The following is a 19,237-nucleotide window of genomic DNA, read 5'->3' on the forward strand; positions in this document are numbered from 1 at the left end:
GTATAGTATTTGGCAACTTACGTTGCCACCTCGGTTTTAAATATTGTAATATATGTGGCTACATTTTTGTGTTGTGTGGCAGGCAACTTTTGTCTACCTTCATCTGACGGCGTCATTTGTTTGTGAAGTAGGCTTCGAAGTTCAGTCATTTCCGTACAAATTTGCGGCGAGGTTGAGTTTGCATTTTTTCGTGTGCGTGCTGTACGTAGGAAACGTGGAAACTATTGTGTAGAAAGCAAGTTAATTACAAATTAACTCAATAAACTTTAGTAAGGTACGTATGCATGAATGTTACGAAAATAGTTATGTAAATTTGTGCGTATTAATGTTTAAATGCGTTTTAATGAGTGGGCTGAAAAGTTCTCTACCCGGTAGACAGCGTTGCCGCCATCTTGGCAAATACATTTACACACCACCGCATGCACACATATGCATACAATACAGATGCAAATAAATTTTCACAGTGACAGCCGCAGATAAGGAATAAAAAAAATTATTTTTAATTCAAACGTTTTAACAGTACTTGCTAAAGGAATACCAAATACCATATAAATATGGTTGGATCGCGTGTTTATGTTGGAGGTCTGCCGTACGGCGTACGTGAGCGCGATTTGGAGCGTTTTTTCAAAGGCTACGGCCGGACTCGCGACATTCTCATCAAGAATGGTTATGGCTTTGTGGTATGTGTCAAATGAAAAATCAATAATGTATACTTGCATATATTAATTGCGCGAATAAATTAATTTGCAGGAATTTGAAGACTATCGTGACGCAGACGACGCAGTCTATGAGCTAAATGGGAAGGAATTATTGGGCGAACGGTGAGTTTGTAGTAATAATTTGTTCTTTCGGTGAATTTTCAATTAATTAAATTAATTTTGCAGTGTTGTTGTTGAGCCCGCTCGTGGTACAGCCCGTGGCAGCCATCGAGATCGGTACGATGATCGTTATGGTCGACGCGGCGGAGGCGGGCGTTACAATGATAAGTGAGTACGCAGCAGGGCAACTCAAACGTCGCGTTATCTTATACATTTTAATGCTTTGCTAACTATTTTCAAAGTAGAATTTAAAATTTATATTCGGCCAGCGTGAGTACGTTCTCCGGATTTTGACGCGCTGTGGACGTACTCACGTTTACAATTAAAAAAAAAAAAAATAATTCGACACTTTTTCTAAAGACACTGACATGCTGTATATGTTTATATGTATAACGCTCCGAAGCTTATTTTTACTATTTACTGACCTTATGCACGTTCCTCTGAAATTGTTGAATTTTCAACCGCGCGGTAATGCGGTACATTTTTGGCTACTGCAGATTATTTATGATTGTTTTCCAGGTGCATTTTAGCCCTTTCTTCGCCAGTTTGTTTAAAGGGCAAAATGCACATGGAATTTATGGCATTTCATCACCAGATGTACATATATATTAATCGAGCAGCAGCGCAGTGTCAATACTAATTTTAAATTCATTAAATTATTCACCAGAAACAAAAATTCCAGATCATCTTCTCGTTATGGGCCGCCCTTGCGCACTGAGTATCGTTTGATTGTCGAGAATTTGTCCAGTCGTGTTAGCTGGCAGGTAAGTTACATATTAACTCTTAAATTAGTAACTACTGTGGTTTTGTAGTTTATGATCTAATGTATGTTACTGCTTATGTTATGTATATTATATTCTAATCACATGAATGGAATTAATGCCATTTCACTGACCGAACGGACTAACCTACAGAGATCTAGGAAAAGCATCATATCCTAACAAAATTTACATTGAATACCCCGTTCAAGATTTGCATTCTTTCTCCTTTTTTATGATTTTCAACCCTTTCTAAGTTGTGGGTGCCTTTATATCCCATTCCTATTCGCCTTTGTTTAATTTGTTTATTATATTCACAAGAACGATTTGGATATTTAAGCTTAAGATCTATAACTCGACCTTTAGTTTAAGTATAAACACAATGCAAATATCAACAACAAAAACTATCCAATATTCAAAAAACTCTGGTACTGATCGGTGTTATCCCAACAATTATTTTTTCCACACCAACCGAAAAGAGTTTGATGGGTTACCGAAATCCCCTGAGCCTAGAAGAGAGTGACAAACTAGCAGTGTGTGTGTGACAGGCGAAAGACGCTCTGGTCATTTGATACAAACCGGTCTTAAAAAGCGCAAGTTGGTTGTAACTGGTAACAGAAAACTGAAACAAGCACTGAAATCTGATCTGAGCTCTGAGACATAGAGCGCCATAGAGTGGCGTGGGCAGGTCAATCGAACCAAATTAGTAACTATGACCGACCATAAAAAGGCGGTAAGATCATCGCAGTCGACATGATGACTAGCCAGACCCTGGAACAACAAAACAGTAGCAACAAAAGTGATCAAACTGCACTGCCATGCGAAAAGAGATGTTTATTGATACCAATCGAAAATCAAAACAATCCAAACTGAAAGTATGCGTCATGAAACCAAATTAAAGAGCTTCGTTATCATCGTCGCTGCCACTTTGCAACTCGTAGAACTCATCGCCTGGGGCTAAAAACACTTGGTGGTCCACTTACCTAGGGCTGTGCCGTCAACGACGTCAACGTCCATCCGAACCGAAGATGAATTGTGACGGTGACTCAGTTGCAGATTTTGGCGCTCCCAAAAAGCCAGCCTACGCACTTTGCTCTTTCGGCTTTTTGCGTAGGTTTGCTTCTTGTGCGTCAAAAAGTTTTAGGTATTTAAAACAGTTGAAACATTATCAATTAATTACAACATAATATAAAGAATTGTAAAATTCCTTATAGCAAGTGTGTGAGTTTGAGGGCGCATGAGGCATACTATTTGGGCTTCAGTACCAAAACCATTACCATTACCGAAAAATAATTAGAAGCGTTTCCATTGAGAATTGCCATTGGCGATGGTGATATTGACGATGATGAGATGTTCATATTGATGGCGATCCCTTGGCGACGATGATGCGACTAATCGATTGCTGGTTGTTGATGACGACTCATAACTCATTCACGCCTTTACTTGGTCTGCTACATACATCTGCTACATGCATCCAAAGTGGCGATCACTTTTATACTTTTCAATCCAATCCTGATTGATTGCTGGCTGATTGACCGACCGACTGATCGATCGTTTGAAATGGAGGCAGCACTGCACACCGTGTACTTCGCATACGTCGGCCATGTGCCTCAGAGGCACAAAACGTATTTCTTATTTTTCCAGTTACGTTAATGTGAGGCCGTGGGAGATACGCTGCCCCCCAAAAAATCACCGCTGCTGGTCCAAGCTCGCTGGTTTATGCTGTGTGCTACGAGCTGCGTACTGCTTGACTGCCACTACTACTACACGTTCTTACCTACATCACAAATCCCGGTCCTGGGCCCCGGAGAGTGTTTCTTTATGACGATGTCTGACAGAAACTAAATCTGTGTTGCCATAGTGGCTTGGCCTTACCAAAACACACAATACAAGCAGAAACAAAATAAAAAAAGAGTTATATACACTATTTTAAATTAACCTGGCTACTCAACCGCCGTCCGTGCGTTTTCTGGTTGCTGCCTGATGGCTACGGCTGCTCGCCAGAAGCTGCTCTAATCGATGCGATGCTCAATGATAGATGTTCGATGTTTGGAACTCTCTCTTTGGCCAACGACTTGCTTGCGATCTCGCCTAACCACTCTTTCGACGAGGTCGCTGAGGTCTCTGAGGTCGCTGAGGGTTGCCTACAATTGCTAGACAGACAATGTAAACTCGGTTATGCGATAAAATGCGATATGCGATGTGTGTGTCCTCTCTCTGAAAACGCATTAAGTAAGAACTGAATTTACAATATTCTTTTAATAATTTTGCAACCAAGATAATATAAATTACAAAACATTATCTCTGTGTATTTACCGCTTAAGTTTGTGCGGCGCGTGCAGCAATAAAAATCGAATATTTCATGTGGCAACTGAGGCGCTGTGCTCTGCGACAGGCTCTGGCAATGGCATCAGCGCTGGCCCGTGGCGTTGGTGTCCGACCTCCCCATGAGGGTTCCATTAGGCAGGCGAAGAAAGCAAACCAACTGGCTCGCAGGTTCGACAGCATATCTAACAGACAGTGAGAGAATTGGGGCGAGCGGGCTGCTTTGGTTAGGCGTAAATCCATCCACAATGCACATGCGGACCAGCGGAAGTCCAGCTCAGAAATATTCGATCCAATTGTTTGCATTGCCCGCTATCATTTGGCACATGCACATGCGTTCCCATAACCAAACCCACTAATTTTTCATTCTTCCCTCGCATTTGTGCGCTATCTGCAGGATCTGAAGGACTACATGCGCCAGGCCGGCGAAGTTACCTATGCAGATGCTCACAAGCAACGTCGAAATGAGGGGTAAGTGTAAAAATTAAACAAATATAAGCGATTTAGGTGGAGTTCAGACAGTATTATAAAATTAAATCGTTCTCATCCGCATTGTTTTAAATACAGTAAAGTTTTCCACACTTTTAAGTTTTCCTAAAGTTTGACTAAATATTTTAATGTTTTATCCGCCTAGATTGACAAAATATAGTACCGTGTAGAACTTGATTTATTTAATGAACTTTTATACTTTGCAGCGTTGTTGAGTTTGCTTCTTTGTCGGACATGAAGACGGCCATTGAGAAACTCGATGACACCGAGCTGAATGGTCGACGCATTCATCTGGTGGAAGATCGTCGCGGTGGACGCAGTGGTGGAGGTGGTGGTGGTGGCGGCGGGCGCGGACGTTCGCGTTCGTCTAGCTCCCGTTCTCGTTCCCGTTCACGCAGACGTTCCCGCAGCCGCCGCTCATCGCGGTCCCGCTCCAAGTCACGTAGCCGTTCAAAGTCGCGCGGTGGTCGTTCCAAGTCCAAGTCGCCAGTTAAATCGCGCTCTCGTTCACGCTCACGCTCCAAGTAAGTATTAATTACGTTCGCTGTCCAACATGACCATCACTTTTGATTTGAAATTCAACTAAATTATTATTATTTATCTGAATGCTCAGTTAAAAAGTAATAATATTAAGCATTCGAAAAATTTCAAGTAAAGAGTGTACATCTTTTTTAATGCTATTAGTGAGTTTAAATTAAAAACAAAATTGTGTTTTAAGGATCAAGTTAAACCATTCCTCCTACAAATCATATTTTTTTTGTTTTGCCCACAGCAAATCCCGTGACGTGTCCAAGTCCAAGTCAAAGTCCCGTTCTCGCTCCAGGTCCCGTTCAGTCAAGCGCGATCGTGATTCGCGCTCCCGCTCACGCTCCAACTCAAAGCAGCGTGAGTCGCGTTCGCGTTCACGGTCCAAGTCCAATCGCCGCGACTCGCGTTCACGGTAAGTGCCAAGAACTATGAGGTTCTTTATTGGGTGTTGTTTCACTTCTATTCTCTTTCCGTTGCACACCGCTTGCCACTTTACTTTGATTTTGTTTGGACACAAATATGTACAAATGGGTACACACAGCAGCACGTCTTTGATGTCCCAAACGTTAAATTTACAATATTAAATTGATATATTTATTTATCTCTTACAGCGATCGCTCAGCCTCCGTTGACAACAAATCGCGTTCGCGCTCTCGTTCTCGCTCGGCATCACCCAAAAACGGCAACGCCTCGCCCGACCGCAATGAGAGTATGGACGATTAGATTAGTTAGCTGTCCCACTAATTATAAAATATTTGGTCATAGATTTATACGTCTTACTTTATCAATCAACCCAGACAACTTATACACTACGTTACCAAAATTATTTGGAAATCAAAAAAAGAAAACACAAAACTAAACCTTGCGAAACCATTTGTATTTGTCGCCATCATTTTTTTAATATTTAAAAAATATGTTGGTGAAACTGACTCGGCCTACGTCATAATTTGATGTTAAGTGCGTTATTTGAAATATTTTCACATCACACCATCCTTGCTAAAACCGAACAGAGCACACATGCGAGTCTGTCAGCGTTGTTTGCCCATTGCCGCAAATTCACAATTTTACTATAATCGGCAACAATTGTCAGCCCTAGCAACGATATTTCATCAGATTTACAAGAAAACATGGCCATAAATCTGCATAAATTGTCTACAGTTTGTAAACACAGAACCTCAACTTTGAATAAAACTGAATAAATATAAATTTAGTTATTTCTGATGTGAAATTTATTGAATGAAATATATGTATTATTTGAAAACAATGGGGGGAAATTCAAAACAATACTAAACTTGTCTGATGTAATACAAACGTTACTTCTTTTGGATCTCACTATTAAGGTAAGGAACACTTTGCCGGTCGTTCAGGAGAGCCGATTAGAAATGAAAATGCACGGATGTTCTTCGAGAATGTTAAGTAAATGCTCGAATTAGAGACGCTAATTTTGATAGAATTACAGGTATGGTTTAAAACTCATATCCCGAAAACCCCTACAGTAACGCAGATATCAGAATCGTGATGCAGTGTTGGGAATGGTTGCTCATAAAATGGTTGCTTTTGTTGCTTGATTCTTTTTATTCTAATATGATATACTATCGAATCTCTATTCTTTAAGCCTTAAGGCACTTCGACCTCTGTAAAGCTTATAACGGGCTTTATAATTTCCATTCCGAAAATGTCCGATTATTTAATTTTGTGACACATACATACAGAGGTGGTCAAAGGTATTCGCACAACGGACATTTTTTAACATATTTCATTAAATGAACTTTTTGGTGTTGCAAAAGTTATCGAAAGTATTTACACATATTTTATTTGAGTTAAAATATTTGCAAAATTTGCTTTAGGTGTCGTGGTTTTAACAAATTTTAAGGTATTAATTGTTTCAGAAATTACTTAGTAAAATGGCGATGGCTACTAAATAGAAGGAGCACCTTGCCACTTCGAGCAAAAAGAGCTGTCTATGCCCACTGCATAGCTCCGATATGGCTGTACGGTATTCAAATTTGGGGGATCGCCCCTGGTACGTGCGCGGCTCGACCCTTCACCGAGACCTAAACCTGTTCACCGTGGAGGAGCAGATTGGAAGGCATACAAGTAGATACAGTGACAAGCTTCTGAGTCACCGCAGTTTGCTTGCAAGAGGACTCCTTCCTGCTAGACCTTTGCGAAGACTGAAACGATTAGGTTTTTTCATAACATTTAGATAATCATAAGCCACCACTAACTTATTAATCCTCGCGCGTAAAAATGTATTGTTAAGGTGCTAATCTGAATGCATTGAGCTTTGATTGAACAGAAAAAAAAAACTTAGTAAAATGGTGAAAACTAAGAAATTATCCGTTGAAGTTCGATCTGAGAATATAACCAAAAAGAGTGGTATTTCGGCATTAGACTTAGTAAAGGGTATAAGATTTCACGCAAAACGGTATGTAATTTAGTTTAAAGGCAGGACATTTTAAATTAAAAGATAACTCTGAGAAATATTGCCTTGAACCAAAGGGTATATAGAAAACGACCGCAAACATTCATAAAAAATCGTCCCAAAGTCGCAGAAACATCGAATAAATTAATTGAAAAAAAAACAACACAAGAAAGGAATGCTAAAGTCGAGCAGGCTCAACTCTTAAATACCCTGTACCACCCCACAAAAAAAGAAATTTAATTAATTAATTAATTTAATTAACTAAATTAAATATAAAATATTCCATCCATGCATACATACATTTACATCAGAATCGTGTCTATTCGTGTTGGTGTACTTGTACATATGTATGTACAGGGTGCGCCATCTTTTATGTCGGTATGTAAACATTGAATATCTTTGAAAATAAACAACCGATTTTCAAGTAGGAGATATTTTTATTTAATTTGGTTCTGTACAATTTCTTGAAGTGAGGTTTTCAACACTGGTCTACTCAAGTCAATCGGTTCACTAATGACAAAGTTATTCAATATTTACATACCGACATAAAAGATGGCGCGTATGTGTGCATTGGGCCTGGTTATATGGCTATAACTTTCTTTCTGATCAACCTATCATAATGAAACGTAGTATACGGATATATAATCACTAACTTAATGCGACTACCAAACTACAAGTTTTAAAGAATTACGGGAGTAATAGAAAATCTTGAATAGGGGAGAGTGGGGGGGGTGGATCAGAAAAAATGAACAAACTCGTCCTTTCTCGGGCTCAGGAGAATCTAGATACCAAGTTTGGTTATTCTAGCTTTTATACTTTCTGAGATCCTGGCGTTCATACAGACAGACGGACTCGGCTTGTCATGCTGATCAAGAAAATATATACTTTGTGGGGTCTGCCACGCCTCCTTCTGTGTGTTCCATGTACACTCGCACAAAACTAAATTTTTATTTATGGCTATTACTTTCTTCATAATCGACCTATCATGATGACACTTGGCATACGGACAAATAACCACGAACGGGATGTATATGCCAAATTTGAGTTCAAAATTAAAAGAATTACCGGAGTTAGGAAAAACACGAATTGCGGGGAATTGCGGAGTGGGGGGGTGTATCAGAAAAAAAAAACACAAATTCGATCTGCCTAGGTCTTCGGGGAACCTCAATGCCAAGTTTGGTTATCCTAGCTATTGTACTTGCTGAGACCGTTGCGCTCATACAGACAGACGGACAGACTAACGGACGGATAGACGGACATGGCTATATCGACTCGTCTTGTCATCCTGATCAATAATATATAGACTTTGTGGGGTCTGCCACGCCTCCTTCTGTGTTACATACATGCGCACAAAACTAGTATAGCCTTTCACCCTTTGGGTTGTGTAAATACTTTTGACCACCTCTGTATATTATAACTGGCAAAATTCATAACGATTATGACATTTTTGTAAAGTAGATTTCTTTGAGATTTTATTATATAAATTTGGTTTTATTTTAAGTTTTCGAATAGTTTATACTATATTACAAAGTCTTATTTTAATTGTTTCGCATTATTTGCCTGAATTAAAATCAAAATTTGTGTTACGCCATTAATAATAGGTTCAATTTCAATTTATTAGTTTTACATTTATATTGGATTTGTGGTTTACAATGAAGTATCTAATTTGTATTTCTTTGAGTTCATTTAAATATTGTACGTAGACTAAAAAATGGAAATGATTTCTTTAAAATGAAATTACGGCTTGTAATTTATCGTCATCTTGTTGAATATATCTTAGGAAATCAAATAAACAACTAGTATTTCTACTGGTTTTCAAACTGTGACAGTTTTTAACAAATGTCCATAAATATTTGTCCTTTTAAAGTAAGTTCAATATAAAGTTTAAAATATTTACAAAGCACGTAAATTTAGGGGTAGGGGGCATTTTAGGGTTAAAGCATTCGATTTTGACGGCTCGAGTGAGCAATGGTTGCAACGATTCGACTGACTATGGCAGCTTTCGATGGTTTTATACTAAATACAATAAAATTAATTCGAATATTTAAATAAATCCGTTACGGCAAGAATCATCTGATAAAATTCAAAAAATGGTGTTCGCGTTTTATCTAAAACTAAATGCATTCGTTTGGTTTTAAATGCGTTTTGGAGTTTTGGCATTGGGCGTAGGGCATAATGGAATGCATGCTCTGGTAAGCTCAGGTCCAGAGCTCGTCATCGCATCTGTGGATGTTTGTATATATGTATTTATAGTATTTGGCACATTCAGAGGCTACCGAGCATACAAACACCTACATATGTACATACGTGTATGTGGGTAGGTAGTTATGTATGCGGGTAGGATACATGAGAAATACGAGTAGTATTTGGCTATTTGGTTGCTATTTGGACAAAGTACTTTGGCAAAAATTGAGCAGAGCTGCTATATTAACTACATTATGCGTACATATTCGTAAACTAATATCGAGTTCGTATTTGAATCTTACACAATCATAATAAGTACGAATAAAAATTGGCTTCCTCTTCGTCTTGTCATTATGACTCGTATTATTAGCACTTATTAAATATATACAGCTTTAATTTGACACTTTTTGTGGCGTGTTGTGTATGCATTCTTATTTGGATTGGTTTGGCGGCGCTATGAGATTTTAGAAGAACAATTGCGAAAGTAGTAAGTACGAGCAGACCCATGCCCATGGCATGGTTTAGGGCTGAAGGGCAGTTCTAATGGTATTCAGTTGGATACATATATATGTAGTACATAGTACTTGGCGCTTTCTACCAGTTCTATATAATTTATGGCTATTTTAAGACAGAGACTAATGTAGTTTCTTTTTCTTTGTAGGTAATACATATATATATATATGTATGTATATAATTACGCATAGTATGTACGAGTAGTATGTATGTAAATGTGGAATTTGTTCGCTCGGAAATGGCAGTGGCTTTGTTATTGTTTTTTTTTTGTTTTTGAGTATGTCTGTAAAGTCAATTTTGTAGTGCCCTATTCATAAAAGAATTATTCATACAATTCTTACTACATAAGTATTATAATTATGCATGTACATATATCTGTTTATATATATATATATTTATGTACTAATTTACATTGTAAATGCACATAAATAACATTTTCAGAACGCACATAAAATGCACATTTTAAATTTCTTCACTATGCTCCTTCGAACTTCAGTAAGTACATTCTACATATTAGATAGACATTTTATCACTTGCATTTTGTAAGTCGGTTTTTTGAGGGAATTGGGATACATTAACTCCAATGCGGCCACTTTTCGTTGTCGTACAGCCATTCTTCTTCCAGTGGGGGATGATGGTGGTTGGTCCGACCTCATCCAAATATTCGTTTTTAAATACGAAACGATAAAAGTGAAACATTCCGTTTGAGCAACTTATGCTGTTTTAACGGCGATCCATTTCGCGTGGGATCCATAACGCCAACACTGACTCCAGGTCCGATGCCTGTGTGGCTGCCGCCCATTATCCCGGTGGCGCTGCCAGTGCCACTGCCCAGGCCATTCATGCACCCTACGACCATGTCGGCACCTATGGTATGCAGACTTTGCGTATCGTAGTTCAGATCTTGCATGGGCACCACCTCGGGAAGTAGGTGTCGTATGTGTGTCGGGGAGCGCCGCATTTTGTACTGGTGTCTGGGAATTGTGCGAGGAGATATATGTTAGTAGATATGGCAGAGTCAGTGGAACACATTAAACACGGAGAGAATTTAAAAAATCTAACGATAACACACATATGCATATAGGCGAGTACACGAGCTGACCAATTGACCTCGAGATTTCACTTTTATACATTTGAACCTTTGGGTAATGCTTCTGAAACAACATTAAAGTAAGCGTTGTGTTTTAGTTTCTCACTTAAGCACGGGAGATGTCCTATTTTAATCGAAGTTATGTAAGGTTCTCATCTAAAGCGCTAAAATCTTCCACATTTCAGTGAGCTGCTATCCAGAATATCATTTTAATTTATATGCTACCTAAGAAGGTGCTTTTCCTAGCTCGTTAATGTTTAATCTCATATTTTATATTCTGGACCGATCACGATTATATTATTCTAAGAAACTAGTATTACAAAAGATAAGTATCTTTTTGTACAATTTTATACAAAACATCCATTTGTTTAATCAATTGTTAATTGGTTTTTAATGACACCCAATCATCAAACTATAATATCGTGATATTCCCCTCACAGAATTGTTGTTCACTTGTCGCCCGAAATTTCTTGTTCTCACTCATAGAATGCTGATTGTCAAGAACTCCCATTTCAATGTGGAAAGTTATTTCTTGGAAGTTTGTTTGCAGAGCTAAAACCGACTTTCTTTTGGAATGTTGGAATGTTCGATTAATTTATAATTATAATTTCTATATCCCACTCTCAGTTGGTTAGCTCGTGTAGAAAAGAGCAAGGAATGGCGGCTTACTCTGTAACATCGGCACTGCTATAGTTGTTATTTCTGGGCAAAGTCAGAATATTTTCGGGTAGAAAACATTGGCACACGAGTAAGACAGCCATCAACGGAAAATGCAAAGCGTTGAAGAAAAAATATACAAAATAACAATCAATAATTGAAAGCACACGAACACTCAACTGCACAAATACACACATAATATAAGTAGATTAAAGGCAAAAGCATACACCATGTCTGACTTATGTACATATGTATGGAGTTCAAGGACCAAAGTTCGAATTGTTTAAATAGTTGTTTAGAATAGGATTGAAATTACAAATTAAGTTCGAGAGAATTGTGGTGCCCCGACTTTCATTCGTTTAAACAAAAGGAAAAACGATGTTCGTTCTCGAATTTCTTAAAAAGTTATGTATTGGTATACAACTTTTTAATTTAATGAATTGTTGATATTTTGAACATTTTAAGCTGGTGTAACAGGCAGAAGGAGGGGTGGCAGACCCCACAAAGTATATATATTCTTCATCAGCATGACAAGACAAGTCGATCCAGCCCTGTCTGTCTATCTGTCCGTCCGTATGAACCCCTGGATCTCAGAGACTATAAGAGGTAGAGACACAAAATTTTACACGAAGATGCCTTTTGTGTGTACGCTAGTTTGTTTTATTTTTTGACCCCCCCCCCCCCCCCCCCCCCCCCCCCCCGCTTTCCACCCTATGGGGGTTCCCCGATTCTCCATTCGTATAATAGCCTATATCTCAGAGGCTTTAGGAGCTAGGCACACCAGTCCCATATGCCTTATGTGAATACGCAGAAATGTGTACTCCCTCACCACCACAATCAGTGATTGTCCATAGCTCCTGCATTTCTTGGAATTTTTCATTGAAATTCGGAAAATACCTCCATTTAGTGATTATAAGTCCGTCTGCCGTTTCATAATGATATGCCGATTTAAGAGGAAGTTATAGCCATATACATACATATATGGCTAAGCAGTGCTCGCAGCTGTTGTTGTTGTTACTGTTTTGCACAGGCACACGAGAAATACACACATACAGGTACAGAGTATTTCAAAGTCGGGACTCCCGACTTTAGGTTCTCCACTTGTTTAAACTTGAAGTTGTTTCGGGGCTCACTGAGGTTGGTCAGAAGGTTGGTGAGGTTGTTCCTGTATCAACATACATACATACAAGTATGTAGTAGTTAGAAAGCAAGTGGGGGTCAGTAGTCTATGCAAAGTCTTTTCACACGGATATTTTAGGACGCGAAGTAGTACTACTAGTGGTAAAAAAAGCTGCATTACATACTTTTTGTGTCGGTTGGCACTAAAACATACACAATGACACGAACACATTGAGGAGGTGTTGGTACCGCTGAGCGACTGGGCGTCGTGTCCTTCGTAGCCGCTCAGAATGGATCCGTTAGATGTTATCACATCGCCTTCGAGCTTCACAGCCACTTGTAGTGCCTGTAAGGATATCGTTTTTGGTTAATATGTTAGCATTAGAATCGAGATACACAGTAAAATGAGTGTTTTGTGGTTGTTCTTGTAGTGTATGTATTGATGTTGAAGTTTAAAATAGGTTGAAGTTTTTGAGGTAAGTAGTTCGAGTTGTTTGACAGTGGTAGTAAGCAAGTGATTGGGAGTAGTTAGTTAAAGGTAGTCAAATGTTTAAAGCTCAAAAGCCGGAATCACCTCGTTGGTCCAAAAACTGGACTTGGTTATAAACTACGCGCGCGTATGCCCGATTGTCGATTTTGTCGTTTCATTTCGTTAATTCAAAAGCAACAAAAATATGCCAAAAAAGAAACAAATATATTGGTTTCACATTAAAACATTTTTCTCATTTTTAAGTTTTTTTCGTAGCTAAAAAACTAATTTAGGAGTAATATTAAAAAATATGGTGCGTTAGGGAGTTTCAAAAATGTGTGCTGAGCTTTGAGATATAAATAAAGTGGCAAGCAAGTAGTTGTACAAAAAATATTTGAATTATTGATATTACAAAAAACGATTGTTGTTGTTGGTTATTGCGAAAAATTAATTTACTAATTTACTTTAAAAAAGGTGGCAAATATATTTTATTGGCATATGTATTTATTGTTAAAAAAGTTTCTAAATAAGGAATTCTTATGGTAGACATCGGGGGGAGGTCTTGAAAAATTGACAATATTGGGGTACTTGTAAAAGTATATGTGAAAGAAGGACGTGGGGTCATGTGTAAAATCCGAAACTATAATGCTTCAGCTAACCTCTAAAAACGATTTTGGTAATAATGTTGTTTTTTTTTTTAAATAATAAAATGATATCTTTTTATAAATATAAGTGGTCACTATATATTTCAAGACTAAAATAAAAAAAAAAAACTTTTAAAATAAACTCCATGATGATGTACGAAGCAATCTAATGGGATATTTATATGTATAAGTTATATAATTGTTTTAATTTACTTTTTTTTTTGCCTTTGAACAAATGGTATGCATCTGCAAATGATTTTGCTTTTTTTTAACATCATACAAAAGAACCAACGTATTACTTGTGAAAAAACCAACTGGAATTTCTTATTTCGCATTTCTGTCTGTCGGTCTGTCAACCGACGAGCGATTCAATTGAAATATCTTATTTTTAGGAATATTTATAAAATGTTGTCGTGCATGTTTTATTTTAGCTAAATATGTTTATTATGTAGTTGGGATAACTACCAGAAAATTGTCTACTCATTGCAGTTAGGCCTTTTCTCTCAATGTCTGATTCAACTCTTTCGAACCACCCGAAAGAATTATCGGGTTTTAGTTGGTGTTTATGTTCTGTTTGACTGATAAGTATTCGTGTGGATATGATTTAGAATACCGTCACTTCGTTATACGTATGTATATAATAATAATGCGATGTTTCTGTATGTTAGGTTTCGTTTGGTTAATATTGTTGTAATGGGATAATTAGCTTCTCTTATCGTTTCGAAAAAAGTAAATTGGACATTGAGAAGTTGGGCTCAATTTGTTTTTATGATTTGTTTAAGTAATTAGCATGTTACTAAAGGAATATATATAATTTTGAAACAGTCCGCAAGTCTACAGTGAAAAAGGCTTGGCAAAATTATTGATTGTGGAATACACTTATTGGACTCACCTGCATGGCCTGTGCCTCGTCGCGTCGCTCGTCCTCAGTATTCATTGTAACAAACCTAAGTACTAACAAGTTCAGTGAGGCGGCAACAATTGCCAGGCCGAATAGTATAAATATCAGTGCAAACATAACATATTCGGGCTTTCTATTGAGTGCATTATCCTTCTGTAAAGCTACCATGTCGCCGAAGCCTGTAAGCAGAGAGTTACATTTGATCTTTTTATATGACAGCCATTTCGAGTGCCAATCCATACCTATCGTGGTTAAAGTAATAAAACAGTAATATACTGAATCAAAGTAGCTCCAACCCTCAAATCTTGAAAAGGCTGCAGCACCGCCAGCTATCGTCAGTGAGCTGAGCGTCGTAACAACGCATATGAGGTCCTGTATATGAACACAAATATAAGTCAGACTGTGTTTCATATAGTTCGAATTTAAATTTCAGTTCTTACCACCTCCGAGGCAACGGTTCGTTTGCAGCGCAGCGATGAGCGCACAGCCTTGATAACATAACTGTAATTAGTTAAGCAAGGACAAAAGATAAAATCAAATATTATTAAAAGCAAATAATCAAATTTAAGCTTATTTATCCATAATGAAAAATATTACAAATCAACGACTTTGTTTTTACAAATACCTATAACCCTTTAAGTACAGGGATTAAATATGAGATACATTTGTCTAACGGATAACAGAAATGTCTACCTAAAATCTATAGCCAAATATTTATGCAATTATTGATGATATATGCAACATATGATGAATATATATATTTAGGTTAGCTGCCCTGACTATTAAGTCTCATTTCTGAGCTATTTACATATAGGCTCGAATTAATAGAAATCTGGAATATGTTATATTGGTAAAATAAACGCAATCCGCTCTTTATTCTGTCACAATTTCTATTACCTCCACTGGAGATCATGGAACATCGAAAATAGCGTGTTACAAGAGAAATTTGATTCTGCAACAGTGCAGTCGGCCGGTTAGGTGATGGCCAGAATTTAAAGAATACACGCCGAATTATTAACATGAATATTTGGGAAAAAGGTTAATCCATAAACAAATGGTGTCTTGTAATATAATTAAGAGAGATGACACCTTTTTTTTGAAGACAATGCACGGTAGCATACAAAGCACCTGGAATGAGATAAATGCTTTCAATTGTTACTGCATTCCCCGTATTCACATTATTTAGCCTGCAGAGACATTTGACACATGGAAAAATGGTTCTTTTGGAAGATTCCATCGAGGGCGTTATTTTTTTAACAGATGCCTATTTCCAGGGCTTAAAAGGGCGAAGAAAGACATCGAAATTAAGTAAGTACACTTTACTGTGTCTTACAAAAAATGAATTCTTCCCTCTGCTATGTTCTACCTGGGGTGTACAAACAGTTAGGTGACTTTTCAATTTTCGGCAACGTACAATCGGTCTATAAATTTTTTCTTTTTTTTTAGTATGTTGGTACATATATGTTTATACTATGTTGGTATTATCAGCCAATTCTGATCAGTAGTTTGTTGTTGACACTGATTAGGTTAGTCGTTTTTGTGTGTTCTCCAACAAGTGGAGAATCTATTGTCGGGTATTCCGATTTTCAGATACTCTGTACATTTTGTAGAATTATAAGTAATTAAAAAAATTGAAAAAAAAATTAACGAAATTGTAATGTGCTTGTATTACAAAAACATTGTTGGTCGATTATACCTCCTTGGGTATTCGGACTCAATTAATTTCTTTATCTGTTATAGTCCCTGAGATGCAGAAGTTCATACGGTCGGACAGATAGATAGGACTAGATTGACTCGTCTTGTTATGCTGCTCAAGAAATTAAATGTAAATATATACTTTGTGGGGTCTGTCATGCCTCCATCTGCCTGTTACATTTTCACCTTCCGCAAACCTAATATACTCTTCTACACTTCATGTATAGGACAGAGTTCAAGAATACATTCTTACAGTATTCGGTGAACGGTATAAGAACATTGAATAGACGCACCTGCTCAGTCTATTCACTCTTTCTCCGATACTTTGAAACATAACGAGGCCCAGCGGTATGCCCACAATGGCATAGCACATGGTAAATAGTTTGCCGCCAATGGTGCTGGGAGTTGAGTGGCCATAGCCGATGGTGGTCAGCACTGTGGTGGCATAATAGAATGCGCCGGTGAACTTCCATTGCTGGCCGGCTTTGTGTGGCTCTGACTTGAGCACCACCGTCTCCATGACTTTGAAATCCTCCTGTGATATATTGTATTTGCGTATAATCATGTCCTCTACGGCTGTAAGCAGGAAAAGCGAATCGAATGGATTGTGAATGTTATTGATTGTGGGTGGAGGGTTGGTGACCCATGCAGACTCACCTTGCAGCGCCTCCCAACGACGCTTTTCCGTTTCCGATTCGAGAGCATCAAAGACAGCGGCTCCCACTAACAAATATGTAAATGTACACACGATCAAGGATATCGTGCGCACATTTTGTTTCTTCATTCTTCATTTAGGCGAGGTTATTGTTAATAAACATGCATTTGATTAGATTCGTTTCGTATACGTGCAACTTTTTTGCAAGCTGCTGCTTCCACTCCTGCTGCTGTTGTTGCTGCTGACGTCGACGTCGTCGGCGGTACAACTGCTGCTGCTTCTTGATGATACTGCTGTTGTTGGTGTTGTGTTGGCTATGTTGGCTGCAACAAATCTTGCTGCTTCCTTCCATATGTGCTGCACTCTGCGGCTCGTTGCTCGTGTTGTTGTTCGTTTAAAGGACAAACTTTTTAAATCAGGTTAAGCACAACAACAACAACAACTACTACTCATTCACTCACTCACTCACTCATTCACTTCTCAGACCAATACATACATGCTCGTACATGCATGTACGTGAGCGTCAGGCACTCGGACTGGCAGCAGCTTCGACGCACCTCTGCACACACGAGGTCTAATCAAAGTCTCTGGGTACAGATAGGTCTCTGCGTGTGTGTGTGTGCCTTTCCTAGTTCACTATTAGTTTTGTTGTTCAGTGTGATTTTTGGCACTAGCAATTATTTTTGCATTGCTCGAGAAAATTCACTTTTCACTTGGCTGTAGCTGGTGCAGCTGTCTCGTCCTTTTTCCATTTTTAGCACTTAATTTCATTAAAAATAATATCACTCAACTATTTTAATTTTAGTAGCACTTGTAATTTAGTTAGCTACGTAGCTTTTGCAGCGACTGAGTCGCATTTATTTTTATTACACAGTCCCGTTCTCATCTTGTGCTGTTGCTGACGTTGGTGGTGTTGTTGTTTCTGTTGCTGTTGCTGATGTTGCCTTTGTCGTTGGCGTCGTCGTCATCGTCGTTGTGGTGCTTGCGCCGCCCATGTCCTTGTGTTATTTATACCAAAGCAGCTGCTGAGGCTGCATTCCATGCTGCAATTGCAACTGCTTCAACATTGTCGACGGCTTGTTGTAGCTGCTGATGACGCTGATGTTGTTGGTGTCGTTCCTGCTGACGGCAATCGCTTCGTTGTTACGCACACACGGCAGCGGCGACGACGGCGGCGGCATTTCGACGTCGTCGTCGACGCTATGTCCTTCGGCTTCAGTTACGTTGCATTGTGGGGCGGCACTGGTGTGTTTGGTTCATTCGCATATCCTGCGGCTAAGCTGGTGGGTGATGGTTGGCGGGTGGTGGGTGGTTAATGGTGGTACAGTGATTTCAAATGTCATAAATTAGTTGTTGCTTTACAGACATATTTGTATGCATGTGCATGTGTAGGTTATTCTAAAAATAGCCTCTAACAATAGCTGGTGCAGATGGGAAGGTCTTAAAGGTAGAGCCCCATTTGTTGGTTAATATTGAGCATCATACAAATATGTACACACATACATACATACATACATACGTACAGTATGTACATACTGTATGTATTTTTTGTAATTCCTACTCAGTGACTATAAAAAAATAGTGCAGCAGTATAGTGTTATAAGAATACTAACCGAATCATTTTGATCTACTTGTATATTTATTGAAGCATTAATCTTCTTAGAGATTTAGAGCTACTCCCACAAAATTCGATTTCTATTCAAGATAAATGCCATCGTTGGACATTGAGCATTAAAGTTGCAAAAAGCGCATAGATTTGTTCTTAAACTGAGACCAGGACATTTGAGTTAAAAATAAATAAGTTATATATTATATTTGTTTGCTCTATAGTTGTCCTTAAAAAATGGATGCTCGCCTAACTTCATTTTGTAGCTTGATGCTAGTGTCCTTTATGTTTGATTAGGTAATGCACCACTAATCCGTCATCATCAATAACTAACGTCTGCTGAGCATACACGCACACACCA

At 38.3% G+C, this 19,237-nt stretch overlaps 2 protein-coding genes across 8 annotated transcripts; one reads left to right on the plus strand and one right to left on the minus strand.

Moving 5' to 3' along the window:
- The first annotated feature begins 126 nt into the window (after nt 1-126).
- On the plus strand, nt 127-6,132 carry LOC115625557 (serine-arginine protein 55). 6 transcript variants are annotated; one of them, XM_030520651.1, is made up of 9 exons: nt 127-274; nt 521-680; nt 751-821; nt 885-986; nt 1,486-1,582; nt 4,299-4,372; nt 4,597-4,914; nt 5,163-5,330; nt 5,463-5,576. In XM_030520651.1, exons 2-9 carry the CDS (start codon nt 555-557, stop codon nt 5,500-5,502), a joined length of 996 nt encoding a protein of 331 aa, XP_030376511.1. In that variant the 5' UTR covers nt 127-274; nt 521-554; the 3' UTR covers nt 5,503-5,576. The 6 variants fall into 6 exon arrangements, 5 of the variants coding, with proteins under 5 accessions (XP_030376511.1, XP_030376509.1, XP_030376510.1 ...); XM_030520649.1 differs by having other exon boundaries at nt 128-274; nt 5,530-6,132; XM_030520650.1 differs by having other exon boundaries at nt 128-274; nt 1,501-1,582; nt 5,530-6,132.
- A 4,371-nt stretch (nt 6,133-10,503) lies between these two features.
- Nucleotides 10,504-17,415, minus strand: LOC115625235 (two pore potassium channel protein sup-9). 2 transcript variants are annotated; one of them, XM_030520220.1, is made up of 8 exons: nt 17,273-17,415; nt 16,909-17,191; nt 15,361-15,421; nt 15,163-15,292; nt 14,912-15,099; nt 13,092-13,252; nt 11,800-11,832; nt 10,504-11,014 (listed from the first exon to the last, which is right to left on the minus strand). In XM_030520220.1, the coding sequence occupies exons 1-8, from the start codon at nt 17,397-17,399 to the stop codon at nt 10,711-10,713; spliced, it is 1,287 nt and encodes a 428-aa protein (XP_030376080.1). In that variant the 5' UTR covers nt 17,400-17,415; the 3' UTR covers nt 10,504-10,710. The 2 variants fall into 2 exon arrangements, with proteins under 2 accessions (XP_030376080.1, XP_030376081.1); XM_030520221.1 differs by lacking the exon at nt 11,800-11,832.
- Between the last annotated feature and the right edge of the window lie 1,822 nt (nt 17,416-19,237).

The sequence above is a fragment of the Scaptodrosophila lebanonensis genome, unplaced genomic scaffold, assembly GCF_003285725.1.
Source record: "Scaptodrosophila lebanonensis strain 11010-0011.00,11010-0021.00 unplaced genomic scaffold, SlebRS2 tig00000072-arrow-pilon, whole genome shotgun sequence".
Classification (NCBI taxonomy): domain Eukaryota; kingdom Metazoa; phylum Arthropoda; class Insecta; order Diptera; family Drosophilidae; genus Scaptodrosophila; species Scaptodrosophila lebanonensis.

What these genes read in the sequence shown, in the direction of transcription:
- LOC115625557 (XM_030520649.1), top strand. Translation starts at nt 555, where the DNA reads ATGGTTGGATCGCGTGTTTATGTTGGAGGTCTGCCGTACGGCGTACGT. An exon ending in GGCGGGCGTTACAATGATAA is followed by an intron (nt 987 to 1,485) that starts GTGAGTACGCAG and finishes ATTATTCACCAG; the next exon opens with AAACAAAAATTCCAGATCAT. An exon ending in AAGCAACGTCGAAATGAGGG is followed by an intron (nt 4,373 to 4,596) that starts GTAAGTGTAAAA and finishes TATACTTTGCAG; the next exon opens with CGTTGTTGAGTTTGCTTCTT.
- LOC115625235 (XM_030520220.1), bottom strand. Translation starts at nt 17,399, where the DNA reads ATGAAGAAACAAAATGTGCGCACGATATCCTTGATCGTGTGTACATTT. An exon ending in ACGAGGCACAGGCCATGCAG is followed by an intron (nt 13,253 to 14,911) that starts GTGAGTCCAATA and finishes ATATCCTTACAG; the next exon opens with GCACTACAAGTGGCTGTGAA. An exon ending in AGTGCCAACCGACACAAAAA is followed by an intron (nt 11,833 to 13,091) that starts GTATGTAATGCA and finishes GACTTTGCCCAG; the next exon opens with AAATAACAACTATAGCAGTG.